Source organism: Callionymus lyra, chromosome 4 (genome assembly GCF_982586985.1).
Source record: "Callionymus lyra chromosome 4, fCalLyr1.hap1.1, whole genome shotgun sequence".
In the NCBI taxonomy this organism is placed as follows: domain Eukaryota; kingdom Metazoa; phylum Chordata; class Actinopteri; order Syngnathiformes; family Callionymidae; genus Callionymus; species Callionymus lyra.
The window spans coordinates 4856834-4872373 of record NC_141821.1 but is presented as its reverse complement, the minus strand read 5'-3'; the positions used below and the strand labels follow the sequence as shown (position 1 = coordinate 4872373).

Here is a 15540-nt window from a genome sequence, read left to right as displayed (position 1 = left end):
AAAAACAATCTTAAAACCTTACTTTTCCATAAAGCCTATAATTAGGACTGACTCGGACTCTGCCTGAATCTTTTTGTTTATCTTAAGTTGCTATAGATTAGAATATTTTAGACACCTAGCTCTGTATATCTGTCCTTTTCTGCATTACATTCATAACCTGTGCAGTTTAAACCCATACTTTTTATTTCTCTCCCGGAGCCCTGGGGCTCCACCTCCAGAGCTGCTGCTGATCCAGAACCTTCACCACGTTAATCGGATCCCGAGTTCTCTCCAGCACCTCCATGGACTCTTCTATACTCTCCTCTTTGTTTTTTCTCACTGTATCCTCCCTCACTTCTCTCCTCCATCTGTCTACCCCCCCATCCTTCCTCCCAGCCGGTCACAGCAGGAGGCCGTCAACAATGAGTCGGGTTCTGCTAGGTTTCTTGAGTGTCTTGAGATAACTTTGTTATGATAAGACAACAGCCGGGTGCCCCTTTCCCCGCTCAGAACGAGGCAACAGCTATGTCCTGGCAGCGATGGACTACTTGACAAAGTGGCCAGAAGCATACGCCATCCCAGACCAAGAGGCAGAGACAGTAGCGGGCACCTTGGTAGAAGGCATGTTTGTTCAGCAGTTCAAAACAGTCTTACAGATAACACTCAAGGTTAGGTTGCATACCATAGTCATCTGCTCTTTCTCACCTGCCCCCTCCCGACTCGTCCCCTGTTTTTCACTTGCCCTTGCTGACCCCTGATGGGATACATCTTGTGAGGAGTTTCAAACACATACACATTGTGCTAAAGCAATCAGCGGTTTCGAAACGCATTTGCTTTGTGGCAAAGCGAACACATTAATATTGTGATAAAGTAGTAAGCAGTTTAAAACACACTAAAATTGTAATAAAGCAATATTTCTTTCACACTGTGGCAACCTTACACAGTGATCAGGACAGAAATTTCGAGTCTCAAACATTTGCTGCCATGTGCGAACGCCTGGGGATACAAATAACTCGTACTACACCCCTGCACCCCCAGAGTAATGGCCTTGTCGAAAGGCTGCTCAGAAGCTGGCCATTTTTACTGCTGAGCATCAGCGTGACTGGGATGTGCATCTACCTCTCGTCCTCTTAGCCTACCTTTCTGCTGTACAGGATTCCACAGCTTGCACACTGGCACTGCGGATGCCTGAGTAAAGGATTCACCACACAGCAGGTGAACGGGTTCTCTCCAGTGTGAGTCCTCATGTGTCGCTTTAGACACGCATTCTCACTAAAAGACTTACAACACTGCGAGCAGATTAAAGGTTTTTCTCCAGTGTAAGTCCTCATGTGGATCTTTAGACACCCATTCTCACTAAAGGATTTACCACAATGCGAGCAGGTAAAAGGGTTCTCTCCAGTGTGGATTCTTATGTGTTTCTTAAGGCCCTATACAAGTGCAAAACATTTACCACACTGAGAGCATATAAAAGGTTTTTCTCCAGTGTGAGAGCTCATGTGGATATTCACCCATTCTCACTAAAACATTTACCACACTGAGAGCAGATAAATGGTTTCCCAACTGTATGAATAGCATGTGAGATTCCAGACTCTTCTTCTTTACAAAACCTTTTCCATAAATTGAACAACTTAAAGGTCCTAGAGAGCAGACTTTTGTGTGTTTAGTCAGTCCAGGTCTTTCTTCTCACTGACATGAACTTTTGGATTCTCCACAGAGTTTGATCTTGACCGAGTGGTACTGGTTTCTCTCCGGTCTTCAGTGTCATCAGTGTCAGAATCAGAATACAGCCCCCTCTGGTGGTCAGGATGGAGAGGTGTGTGCAAGTAGCTGGCTGGTTCTGGTCCTCCACAGTTGTCTCCATCATCTTCTGCCTTCATTTGTGGAGTCAGGTTGTTGGTGTCGTCGTCATATTCATTCTTGATTCATAAATGCAGCCATTAAATTGTTGTTCTGAATCAGAATTAACGCTTAAACAATAATGAGAAATTAGATATTTGTTAAAAGACACACATTTAATTGTACAATACAAGTAGAGAAAGAACAGCAGAGTTTCCAGTTCTGTTGAGGTTGCTGTTATATCTCCATCCTAGTTTCACAAGTCGGTATTATGTTACTTCCATGGCCTCCCTAAAACAAAAGCTTCAAACAACTGTATTAGCCTCAAGGTCGGAGGTGAATTACTCTTCAGTCCATTTCCTTGAACAGAGACATCTTAGCTTAAAACTTACATTAATTCCTCACATGCAACAGAAAAAAATATCCAATTTTATTAATGTGAAATGTAAAGTAAATTTGATAAAAATACGAGTACAACATTTTTCTATCACTTTTATTCTGCACTGACAACACAATAAATTATTATGTTGTATTTACAATACTGTCAACAAAAGTTTCTTAATACACTTTGGGAGTCGGTCCTATTATAACGTTAAAAAAAACTCTTAACAAGAAATATTTGTTCTAAAGTAGAGGTGATACCCTTAGTAGTTGTGAAGGCACTACAAACAGAGGAGGCTTTTCTTTTTCGTGAGTTTTCTTGAGTGTGTTTAGATTTCCTCTCTGACTAAAACATTTTAAAAGATGTTTTTTCCAGGGCCAGTGCACATGCAAACAATGACAAAGCAGATACTTTTTTTCTAACTCGTGAATACTCATTTGTTTCTTTAGAGCCAAACTCTATTGCGAGCAAATGAAAAGTTTTTCTCCAGTGTGAGTTAGGACTGCACAATGAATCTTTAAAAATAAAATCGCGATCTCTATTCCTACTTATAGACGATCTCATTTACAAGTGATGACGATTATTAAAATAATAATGAAAAGAAAGAAGTTGTACAGCATTTTGTTCCAGGACGTCACCTGCATAAAAAAAAGCGCTCCCTCACAAGCACCCACCCTCGAGAAGTGATCGTGGCGGAGAAAACGAGAGCAGTTGAGAGTCTGAAGTCTGGAAGTTTTTTGGATCCAAAACGACGGAACTTGCAAACAGTGTAATGCTTCAGTAGCAGCACCGCACAATCTACCTCTCTCATTACCTTTACACATGTTACACATATTGTTCAAATAGGATTATTGTTAAAATGATGCAAAGGTTGTGTAGATAAGGAAAATAAAATCATTGTTTTTTGTTCAATAAATATTTACATTGGGGAAAAAAATCGTGATCTCAATTCTCAGCAAAGAAAATAGTGATTCTCATTTTTTTCAGAATCATGCAGCCCTAGAGTGAGCTATCATGTGTATCTTCAAACTCCTTCTCACAGTAAATGATTTACCACACTGAGAGCAGACAAAAGGTTTTTCTCCTGTGTGTGTTCTAATGTGTATCTTCAGTTGCCCACTCTGAGTAAATGATTTTCCACACTGAGAGCAGATGAAAGGTTTTTCTCCAGTGTGTGTTCTAATGTGTATATTCAGATGCCCACTCTGAGTAAAGGATTTACCACACTGAGAGCAGATGAAAGGTTTTTCTCCAGTGTGCGTTATCATGTGTAACTTTAAACTCCCTCTCTCAATAAAGGATTTACCACACTGAGAGCATGTAAATTGATTTTCTCCTGTGTGAGTTATCATGTGCATCTTCAGGTTCCCACGTTGGCGAAAACATTTACCACACCGAGAGCATATAAAAGGTTTTTCTCCAGTGTGAGTTCTCATGTGTACCTTCAGACTTCCTCTCTCAGTAAAGGATTTACCACACTGAGAGCATATAAAAGGTTTTTCTCCAGTGTGAGAGCTCATGTGTCTCTTCAGAGTCCCAATCCTAGTAAAGGATGTACCACACTGAGAGCATTTAAAAGGTTTTTCTCCGCTGTGAGATGACACGTGTGCCTTTAAACTCCATCTCTCAGTAAATGATTTACCACACTGAGAGCAGGTGAAAGGGTTATCTTCTGTATGAATTATCATGTGAGCCTTAAGACTCTTTCTCTTTACAAAACCTTTTCCACAATGAGAACAACTTAAAGGTCCTAGAGAGCAGACTTTTGTGTGTTTAGTCAGTCCAGCTTTTGAAGAACATTTCCTCCCACATCCAGAGCACATCAGTGATTTGTGATCATCTTTCTTCTCACTGACATGAACTTTTGGATTCTCCACAGAGTTTGATGCTGACTGAGTGGTACTGGTTTCTCTCCAGTCTTCACTGTCATCAGTGTCAGATTCAGAAGACAGCCCCCTCTGGTGGTCAGGATGGAGAGGTGTATGCAAGTAGCTGGCTGGTTCTGGTCCTCCACAGTTGTCTCCATCATCTTCTGCCTTCATTTGTGGAGTCAGGTTGGTGGTGTCATCATCATATTCATTCTTCACATCAACAGGAGTGTGGAAGAACTTTTTTTCCACTTCTTCTTTAATGAGTTCATGTTCTTGTTCCTCCTTAATCAGACTGAAGCTGCACTTCTGTTCCTCAACTTCTTCTTTGATCACCAGCAGCTGATGAACATCTGCAGCGACACAAACACACCTGAGTCACTGACTAATTAAATATTGATGAACTCTTGTTGGTGTTGTATCAGTAGCAAGGTATATATTTGAAATTCACAAGTCAGTGATTACATTTTACATTTGTTACGCATCTCTTAATACTGTCATGTTATATCATTTATCACTGCTAGGAAAGTCTCTTAAATGTATCCTTGGTCAAGCAACATCTTCCAAAGAAGCATTCAGGAAGAATCTCTGAAAGTTGATCCCTGTGTTTTATCCGTGTTATCAGTCAGATTAAAAATAATCATTGAATTGTATTTATTTAACATAAATACTGACTCTTTATTGATCCTAAAGGAAAAACTATCCATCCATCCATCCACTAATGTTATAAGATCAGGTCCAATGGAAGAAAATGACATTACACTAAGTTTAATATTGAGTTTGAGTTGGCATTTTAGTGCCAAAGAACACATGTGACAAAATAATACTATATTTAATGCCTATTAATTTGGCAGTTTTTCTTTATAACATCTTTGTGTTCACTGACACAAAAAAAAGCCGTCCTTGAGCTAATGGTGTTGAATAAGTGGCTCTGAGGAGTAGATCTGTCCCCCTCATGATCCACCAAAGATAGTGTTAATGGTCCACTAATGATAAACTCCAACTCTCCTGACATGTAGTAAATGTTCTTCTCTCCAAGATGCAGTAAGTTCCTCATCATGACCATGTTTTACACTCGTTACTTTATAAAGTTGCTCTGTAATCTGGGCAAACGAGAGGTTACGAGAGTCCATTATGACGTAATAATGGCTTCACTCCTCCTCCAGCCAGCTGTAGTCACGCCCCGCTTTGTTTATACAACGAGTCTCTTGGAGGTGGAGACTTCCGGGATTGAGGACACCATTGCTAGACAAAGTAGAGTAGATGTGGTGATGGTAAAGTATATTTAATCTTTCTTTTTATATTAAATTCTTGAGATTAAAATCTTGTAAAAACTGTAAAGAGGGTTTAGAATCTTATCAGGTCTTTTCTCGTCCTCTCTTATTATTGTGTCATGATTCATAAATGCAGCCATTAAATTATTGTATTGAAACACTAAAACAATGTTTGTGAAAGTTAAAGTGAAAAGGTTTAATAAAAGTAGTGAAAAACATTTTAAAGACAGTAATAACGTAATGTAACTTATTACATTGAAATCAGAGTAATAAGTAAAATAAATAATAACTGATCAACTTTAAAGTAACTTTCCGCTGATGCAAATATAGTTCATATATGATGTAACGATAACAGAATATATACGTTTGCCTGGTTTAAATAACTGATGTTTATGTTGTTTATAACTCCGGACACTAGAGGGGGCTGTGGGTTCGTGACCAGAGCAAGTGGAGTTGTTCATGTTGGACTTGTTTGTTTAGATGCTGCTGAATACTCCTGATAGAGTACCTTCCTCAAGCAAGAGTGTTTTTATAAAGAACCCACAATAGAGAACAATATACATGATACTTTACTACTCCTACTATACTACAAGGATCCACACTGAGTCATATTAACGTATGAACAATGTCATTATTCCACCTTGAATAGAAATATAAGTGTGTACCTGGATTTATGGTCTCCATCTCCAGCAGGATTCTTGCTTCGGTGTGTTCTGGTGGAAGAAAATGGAGGAGAGTGAAGATCCTTTGTTTACCACTGAGTCACGTGGTTTTCTTCTTCTGACGTCGTTGTTAGTCTTGAGTTTACTCTGTTGCCAACTAGCGGATGAAATATGTACTTCAACACAGTCACGAGTAGACTGCTGAGAGACAAAGACAAACATTTAAAATTAGAATTCCATTAAAGAATAGTTTTAAAGAAATTAACTTACTTTTCTCAGCAGCCAAAGGAAGGAAGTCCCTGATTTTTTGGTGGAAGTAGACGATCTGTGAGATTTGTTTTATGTGTGATACAGGACTGTAGTTGTGTAGCTGTTGATGTGTCTGATACAGGACTGTAGTTGTGTAGCTGTTGATATTTGTGATACAGGAGTGTAGTTGTGTAGCTGTTGATATGTGTGATACAGGACTATAGTTGTGTAGCTGTTGTTATGTGTGATACAGGACTGTAGTTGTGTAGCTGTTGATATGTGTGATACAGGACTGTAGTTGTGTAGCTGTTGTTATGTGTGATACAGGACTGTAGTTGTGTAGCTGTTCTTATGTGTGATACACGACTGTAGTTGTGTAGCTGTTGATATGTGTGATACAGGACTGTAGTTGTGTAGCTGTTGATATGTGTGATACAGGACTGTAGTTGTGTAGCTGTTGATATGTGTGATACAGGACTGTAGTTGTGTAGCTGTTGATATGTGTGGTACAGGACTGTAGTTGTGTAGCTGTTGATATGTGTGATACAGGACTGTAGTTGTGTAGCTGTTGATATGTGTGGTACAGAACTGTAGTTGTGTAGCTGTTGATATGTGTGGTACAGGACTGTAGTTGTGTAGCTGTTGATATGTGTGGTACAGGACTGTAGTTGTGTAGCTGTTGATATGTGTGATACAGGACTGTAGTTGATGTTTCTTATCACATTTTTGCTGATGACATCCAGCTCTACTGCTCTGTTGATCCAACTGAGCCTCAGAGGCTGAACTTAGTCAATTGTTTGCTAGAAATCAAACAATGAGTGAAAACACTTTGAAGCTAAATGTGGACAAAACTGAAACTCTGGTGATTAATCCTGATGATAAGGTTCAGGGTTGAGTCAGTACTTGGGTAACTTAAGTCAGTCTGTTAAACTGAGCCTGAGAAACCTGGGTGTTGTATTTGATAAAGACATGTCTCTTGTTCAACACTGAAGAAAACTGACCAGAAACTGTTTCCTTCAACTGAGAAAAATCTCTAAATTTAGGAAAATGTTGTTGGAACATGATCTGGATCTTATAATCCATGTGTTTGTTTCTTCTCGTCTGGACTATTGTAACAGTTTATTTTCATGACTTAACAAGAAGGATGTGTCTCGCCTGCAGTTCATACAAAACTCTGCAGCGAGAATTCTGACCCGCTCTAGTAGAAGAACTCACATTTCTCCGATCCTTAAAACTCTTCACTGGCTTCCAGTTTCTTTCAGGATCATTTTAAAATTCTGGTTCTTACTTTCAGATCTATTCATGGTCAGACCTTCCATCAGTGATCTGATCCAGACTTACACCCCAGCTCGGGCTCTGAGGTCTGTGGATCAGAATCTACTGATGGTTCCTGAACACCCTTCAGGACCAGAGGACAGAAATCCTTCCAGACTGTTGCTCCTAAGCTTTGGAACGATCTTCTCTCTCTTTGCTCTTGATGGATCTACTGACTCCTTCAAGAAACATCTTAAGACGTTTTATTTGTTCAGGCTTTTCCTTGATTTTCTCGAACTCCTGTGTTGTTCTCAGTATTATCTTGACCTTTAAAATATATAATTTATTGAATATTGTTTTGATTGTTTAAGCGCTTTGTGACCCTGGTCTGGAAAAGCGCTATATAAATAAAAATGACTTACTTACTTACTTACAGGACTGTCATCTGGCTTAATGTTCTCTTATTCATGCATATTTTTATGCAATAAAATAAATGATTCTCTTTACAGTAAAATGTATTTATTTGTTTGTGATTGTTAAGAAAAAGTTATTCATCTAATTATTTTTGAGATAAAGGCAAAATAAACATACCTTGAAGTAAAGTGAGACGGTTAATTTAGTTACTTTTAATTACACTTGTTAACAGACATAATGTATTTACTGCAAATATTTTAAAGAACGACTGTAAAAACGAGGTAAAAGTGTGTAAATATATCAAACTTCAAAGTAAAGAAAAGGTACAAACACTGGTCACATTACTGCACAGTTGCTCTTGTTACTCTTTCATAATAAAGTGCATCTCCATCATCAATATATTGTCATTTATACATTTTAACATCATCAGAAAATGAATACATTTTAATATTTTGTATGTTTTAATAAATATTTGTTATTATTTGTATTAAATTATTCCTCATAGTCTTTTAATTCTTCATTCCACAACTTTCCTCCTGCTTGCACAGGATTGTATGTCATGTGAGAGCTTTCATCCAATCATATTTGAGCTTCACGTGTTGCCAGACTCCAACAAATCAAGGCCATCAAATGAAGATGTGGCTCCTGTACACTAAAATGAACAGAAGGATTGTGTTAACCAATCAGATTCGAGTTGGCGATATCTACGTCAGCGTCTTAACGTTGAGTGTGTGGAACATGTGACACGTTCACGATCTGATTGGACAGCACTGAGACTAGACAAATGGAGCTAAAACGTTGATTAGGGTTCATTTTGTTTTTCAACACAATGGCTGAAGAGCTTAATCTGGTCGCGGATATACTTGCAAAGCCATTTTCAAGAAGGACTTTTCAAGAAAAGCTTGACATTGTTAAGAAAGTTATGCTAACTCCGGGATGAGTCTTTCACAAGCTTCAAAGGATTTATCCGCCACATTTCGTCCATGAACTGCGTGAGTAAATGCTTTTTTTAAAAAATAATTTTTGCGTTTCTCTGATCTGGTCATGATGATGATGCTTGTCTTGGTGTCTCACCTGTAGGTCCAGTGTAAACAGACGTGTGCTCTCACATTGTATTTGCTCACTAAAATAATTCATACTGGACACATGAGATGCAACAGCTCTTTGTACTTCATAGTGGTTTCTTTAAATCCTCAACATGTAACTCTGGAGGGACGGTTGATTTCCCCGGTTCTACGTCATTTGGTGCTCCGCCCTCTAACTGCTTTGCTACTCGTTTACCCTCAAGACCCTACCTTGTCTCCCATCCACGGATCCTACCTCCCTGTTTGGATCCGAGCGGGGGGGGTTCCAAGACTTACCCCGTAGCTGAGGTTCTGGTTCGTTTCTCAGTTCAGAGCCAACCTCTTGCGGTCCGCTGGGAGTACATTTATACCACTTCCCAGAGTGTAACCCATAGCGACAGCCTGTAGAGCAGGGGTGTCGAACTGGTTTTCACCAGGGGCCACATCATCATAATGGCTGCCCTCAAAGGGCCAGATGTAACTTATAAATGTAACTAAATGTAAGCTAATGTAAAATAAATGTAACTACTCCTTAATGTTAAATGACTTTGAATTTATTACTTGTGAGGGGGCATAACTACTGTAAAACCAACAATTGTGAGCTGCTAACAACATGTGTGACGTAGCATTTTACAATAAAATAAAAATGGCTGCACGCCTTGCATGTGGTACTAAATACATTGCTACACATAAAAATAAGTCAAAACTTACAGCTCAAGACTAACAAGTTGCAACTGAAATAAGTCTGACAAGCAACTTTTCCTGTTGATGCACATGTGTCGTCACACTTGTCATCTCAAGCAGAGAAAAAAATAATCAATTGCAGGAAAATCAGATTGGTGAGTCTTTATATGTCCCAACAAGAAAGAAAGTCTCAGTTCACAACCAGTTATTGGTCACGTTATTAGGTTCCCCAGCTTATATATTGGCTGTGTCAATTCTTGTTGATGAGTAGATGCCTGAACACACCAAGTGGATCCCCTCTCCACCATCCATTGGTCATGTTATGAAAATAAGTAAATGTGGCATACTTAGCTCCGTGTTTGGTGTCAAAATGCCGGCGAAGATTGTACTCTTTGACAATCGACGTGTGCGTGCCGCGATGAGAGCGCGTGCTGCTCACCTCAAAGGCTCGCGGCCGGTTTTCCCAAAGCTCATGAAAACACGTAGCGTGGATGACAATCTCGGGTGATGTTGTTGATTCGAGACAGACAGACAGACAGAGAGACAGACAGACTGTATGGCCCATCGCCCCCCGCTTTCATTACAACAGGCTGGGCAATGAGAACCCGACCCTATAGCGCACCGCCACAGCGCTGCTGCGCCATGGATTGCATGCGTGCGCTTGTGAAAACCTGACCGAGGCAGAGTCAGAGAAGGGAACGCAAGCAGCGCGAATAAAAGAAGGAAAACCATTTTGTCTGTTGTGGGATTGGTTTGTCGGACAATTTTTTATTTTTATTTTTTTTTTTGCTCATTGGTCAAGGTAAGGCAGGCGGGCCACATAAAATCACATGGCGGGCCACATTTGGCCCGCGGGCCTTGAGTTTGACACATATGCTGTAGAGGGTGTCACACGCATACGTGGAACGCAGTTATAAAATATATATAACTAGGGGTTTACTTGCGTCTGTGTGAGTTAGTTTGGTAGCACGTGTTGTGGGTGTTCGCAAGTGTGTACGTGTGTTGTGAGTCTGACGTAGTAGTATTCCTTCGTTTAGTGATATATTTATTTTTATTGTATTGTCTACGGTGCCTTCAGAAATGAATGTGTAATATACCATTTATTGTGATTATTGCGGGTATGTGTATTTTATTCTCACTGATTCACTGTTCATTTAAATTAATCTACATCTCGATGATCACAAGTTCTTTTGTTAAACCATTTCCGGATCCATTTAAAAACTGTTAATATTCTGATTTATATCACACACTAGGATTGTATGACATATTTGGCTGGAGTGAGAAGCTTTTTAAATATTGTTACAGAAACAAACAGGTTTAATGGACTCTCAAGATTTCCCTCAAGAATCTCGCCCTCTAGCGACAATACCAAGGAACTGCGCTGAAGTTTTTTATTTAGTATCATGTTGATAGTCGTAACATTTGAGGAGTTTGAATAAAAAAGCTCAGGATCAGGAAGTTATTTCACATATTATGTTGTATTATCATCACAAGACATTATTCTTAGAAATGTGAGCAAAGAAAACTTAAAAACACACAATAATTCGATTCTTTATTCTATTGCTAAAATCTTAAATGTGACATTTCATATGTGTTTACATTTTCAAAGGTCCGAGGTGTAAAAAGTCTCCAACATTCAGAACAAAAACCTCTTTTCACAGGATTAAAAAAAAGTGTCATCGTTCGTCCACACGGTTATTTACAACAAAGACGTGAGAAAAGACTCACAACCCTTTAAATAACATGTACACACACTTCACAACTAGTTTGTCCTTCCATCGTCTCAAGGTCACACCAGCGTCGGTTCAAACAAACGCTTATTTCACAAAGTTAGACGAGATGATTTTTAACTCTAGTTTTACATCATGAAAACTATTTCATATCCACAACGTCGTATCGACATCCGTCCGTCAAGGTCGAACAAATGAATGTTCTTTTCAAGGTCAGAAGGTTGTCCTTCATTACAGGCTCTGATCACTTGGAATTGAACAGATTTATTTGGTTCCCCTTTGACAAATACTGACATTAAATCAACTTCATTTTATGTTTGGCTATATTGTGTGTAGCTGTGTGTAGCTGTGTGTAGCTGTGTGTCAGTGTCATCAGTTCATCGTTGAGTTTTAAATGTTTAAACTTTGTTTTGATTGATCTCTAAATGTTTCGGATCAGACGGAGGTCGTGACCCCGAGTTTTCAATCTTTCATCTCGTAAAAGTATTTTTTAAGTCATTAAATCACTTGATAAAATGATACCAGAGTAAAAAAAAATCAAACTATGTGAATTTAAAGTAAACATTAATTAAAAAATTTAAAAGGATGAAAATTAAAAATAATTGAATTTAGAAAAAAAATGAATTAGTGGAATTTGAATATGAAACTTTATGTTTTTATATTGTAATTTCTAACTAAATATTAAATAAATAAGATACAAAAAACGGATGAAACCTATATAAGAAATATTGAATTAATTTTTTTTAAATTAAATCAACAAGAAAAACTAAATTTAAACTAAAACCAAAACAAAGTTTCAACATTTTAAATTGAACTATTAAACATTATGTTGACAGTGATTTACTTGCTTCACTAACTTGATGACAACGGTGAGGAAAAAATGTATTTTTTTGCAAAAGCTCAACAACCAAACTTAACAACGAGCCTGGACGTGAGCCTGAAGAAAGGGAGTCAAACTCACTCAACATTCTATTATATGGCATCAGAATATTGAACGGATGAATTTAACATAACGAAAGTTCAAACGTTTCATTTTGTTAAATGTTTGTTTTTTTTAATAATCGAATTCAATCATTTTCATAATGAAAGGTTGAATTTGTTTTTCTGTTATTTTAAATAATTGAATATAGAAGTTAGAACCTTTCAAAATGTTCTTTTTACACATAGAGTTTTATTATTTGATTCCAATAGTTTAATTATTTTCTAAATTCCATTTAATTGTGTCTCGATCAAACAATGGTTATATTACATTTTTAAATTGAATTTAAAAGGCTACGAATAAAACAAAGATTTAATTTAAAACACTTATCTTTTAGTGGAACAAGAACATCAAACTTCTTTGGTTTAGTTGGAAAATATTCAATAAATAAATAAAAATGTTTTAACTTTCAATACACTGAATATTTTAATTTAGTTTTTCAGTAAAATACTCACTTAAGAAAAAAAAACATTTCAATAGAAACATCTTCAACATTTGTTCAATTCAAACAGTCAATATTCCGATGATTGACAGGTGATGACGCTGACCACTAGGGGTCAGTAGCTGCTCTCGTGTCCGGTCAGGATGTAGACGTTGCTGAGCGCGGAAGGATCGCCGGTGGGTGTGCTCTGCAGAATGATGTCCCTGTTTGACCAGCAGGGGGAGACAGTGATCAAGTACATTTGTAACTCGTGAGATCTGTAAATATATTCAATGTTTATCTTGTGATATCCACAAATGTAAAAGTCATATTTGTAACTTGTATAAAAAACATTTTTACTTGTAAATATAACATTTTCATTTACAAAACATAAAAAAACACGTGTAAAACTTTGTTTGGTCTCAGATTTTTCTGATTTTGTGCTACGTTTGTGATCTTGCAGTTCCTTTAAAAGCCACTAGGTGACAGTCAAGCCTTCAGACGCGACAGTAGCTTGAAGATGAAGAAGCTCTGAAGAAATGTCGCATTTTGAACGGTTTAAATATTTATAGGTTTATTTTGACCATTGAAATGTTGCTTTTAAAGCATTTTTCTTTTTTATAATCGCATTACAAACTACATTAAAAGTTTTTTGTTTTTTTGTAACAATTTAATTTGATGATTTGTATTTTGAAAGGTTGAATTTGTTCTTTTTTTAAAACGAACGAATCAAACCTTCAGCCAATCATGTGACGCGCAGACGATCATGTGACTCTGTGCTGACACTATTACACCAACATTTTAACAGTGAATAAAAAAAGCTAGAAGTCATATCTGACTCATTCAAATTGATTGTCAAACTTTGTATATTTTTAGTTTTAATTATTAAAAGAAAAAAAAAAATCAAACTTTTAATATCTTTTAATATTTTAAAAGCTCACAATTTTTTTTTATTTCAGACTCTTTTCTATTTCAATTAAAAAAACAAAACAAATTCAATCTTTTAATATCTACAAATGATTGAATTTAATTATTAAAAATAAAACATTAAATGCTAAAAAAAAACATTTTAAGGTTTATTTTGATTAACATTTTTGGAACAATTTAATTTGATGATTTGTATTTTAAAAGGTTGAATTTGTTCTTTTTTTAAATGAACGAATCAAACCTTCAGCCAATCATGTGACGCGCAGACGATCATGTGACTCTGTGCTGACACTATTACACCAACATTTTAACAGTGAATAAAAAAAGCTAGAAGTCATATCTGACTCATTCAAATTGATTGTCAAACTTTGTATATTTTTAGTTTTAATTATTAAAAGAAAAAAAAAAATCAAACTTTTAATATCTTTTAATATTTTAAAAGCTCACAATTTTTTTTTATTTCAGACTCTTTTCTATTTCAATTAAAAAAACAAAACAAATTCAATCTTTTAATATCTACAAATGATTGAATTTAATTATTAAAAATAAAACATTAAATGCTAAAAAAAAACATTTTAAGGTTTATTTTGATTAACATTTTTGGAACAATTTAATTTGATGATTTGTATTTTAAAAGGTTGAATTTGTTCTTTTTTTAAATGAACGAATCAAACCTTCAGCCAATCATGTGACGCGCAGACGATCATGTGACTCTGTGCTGACACTATTACACCAACATTTTAACAGTGAATAAAAAAAGCTACTAACAAATATTTTGAGAATGTATTTCTGACTCATTAAAATGGAATATCAAACTTTGTATATCTTTTATTTTAATTATTTTAATAAACAAATTCAATCTTTAAATATATACAAATGATTGAATTTAATCATTAAAAATAAATAAATAAATGCTTAAAAAACATTTGAAAAGGTTTATTTTGATCATCGAAATGTTTTTTCTTCTGGCATTAACAAAATATCTTTTTCAATTATTTTGAAAAGCAAATTAAACCTTTTATTATCTACAAATGATTGAATTTAATTATTATTTATGAAAAAAAGAATGAAATGCTTTAAAAAATGAAAAAAGTGTTCAAATGATCATTTAATTACTCACCGGTTTGTTCCCAGAACTCGAAACGCTCGACTTTGATCCGTGATTTCCTGCGTGACCTTCAAGAGAAGCAACTTCCTGTCAGTCTGGATGGTCTTCACGCGTCGCCGACACTCACCTCGTCCGAGTGGAAGCTCCTCCCCTTCAGGCCGTGCTTCCAGAACGCCAGAACGCTGTCCTGCAGGCAGACTACACTCATGTGTCACGTGACCCCAGTCGCCCGGCGCCGGGTTCTTACCCAGAGACTCGATGGGGAAGTCGAAGTCCATCTCCGACGTCAGGTCTTTGGACGGGCGGCCCTGCAGGTTCACGATCTTCACGGTCTCTGAGCAGAAGAATCGTTGAGCCGAAGATCCGACTCACGGAGTCATTGTGGACTCACTTTCTAGCGCGATGAGAACCGAGTCTCTGTCCAGCTGAGTCACCTGCACGGCGTCCAAGGAACCGTTCTCTGGAAACACATGATGTGACACGAGGCGTGAGTCAGTGAAGCTTCGTGATTTTTTTTTTTCAGAGGTCAGCAGGGGGCGCCGTTAGTGTCCGAACAAGGTGAGGTTTCAATAGCATCGAGCAGCGGTCTGGACCGGGTCTAATGTCTGTTGATGCTCAGCGGACCGGTTTTCCGGTTGAGCAGGGATGCATCATGGGTGATTGCAGCAAAGTTGACATGAGGCCTCAACGTGAGGCTGGGGGACAC

General features: G+C 37.2%; 2 protein-coding genes across 4 annotated transcripts in view; both read right to left on the bottom strand.

Annotated features, from left to right (window-relative positions):
* Positions 1–2367: 2367 nt before the first annotated feature.
* LOC148081122 (uncharacterized) lies at positions 2368–6037 on the bottom strand. The gene is made up of 2 exons (XM_087788536.1): positions 6008–6037; positions 2368–4421 (listed from the first exon to the last, which is right to left on the bottom strand). Exons 1-2 carry the CDS (start codon positions 6024–6026, stop codon positions 3190–3192), a joined length of 1251 nt encoding a protein of 416 aa, XP_087644662.1. The 5' UTR covers positions 6027–6037; the 3' UTR covers positions 2368–3189.
* Positions 6038–11208: 5171 nt separating this feature from the next.
* map4k2 (mitogen-activated protein kinase kinase kinase kinase 2) overlaps positions 11209–15540 on the bottom strand; it is a 56467-nt gene continuing 52135 nt past the window's right edge. For 2 of the 3 annotated variants that reach the window (XR_015710874.1, XR_015710875.1), the window contains 6 exons: positions 15226–15294; positions 15082–15168; positions 14962–15032; positions 14847–14902; positions 12308–13023; positions 11209–12251 (listed from right to left, as the gene is read on the bottom strand). Coding sequence is in view for 1 of the 3 variants with exons in the window: in XM_087788535.1 (XP_087644661.1) it covers positions 12936–13023; positions 14847–14902; positions 14962–15032; positions 15082–15168; positions 15226–15294 (371 nt within the window). In the remaining 2 variants the exon portion in view is untranslated. Of the gene's footprint in view, positions 13024–14846; positions 14903–14961; positions 15033–15081; positions 15169–15225; positions 15295–15540 lie in introns of all 3 variants that reach the window. The other variant, XM_087788535.1, reaches the window with a different exon arrangement.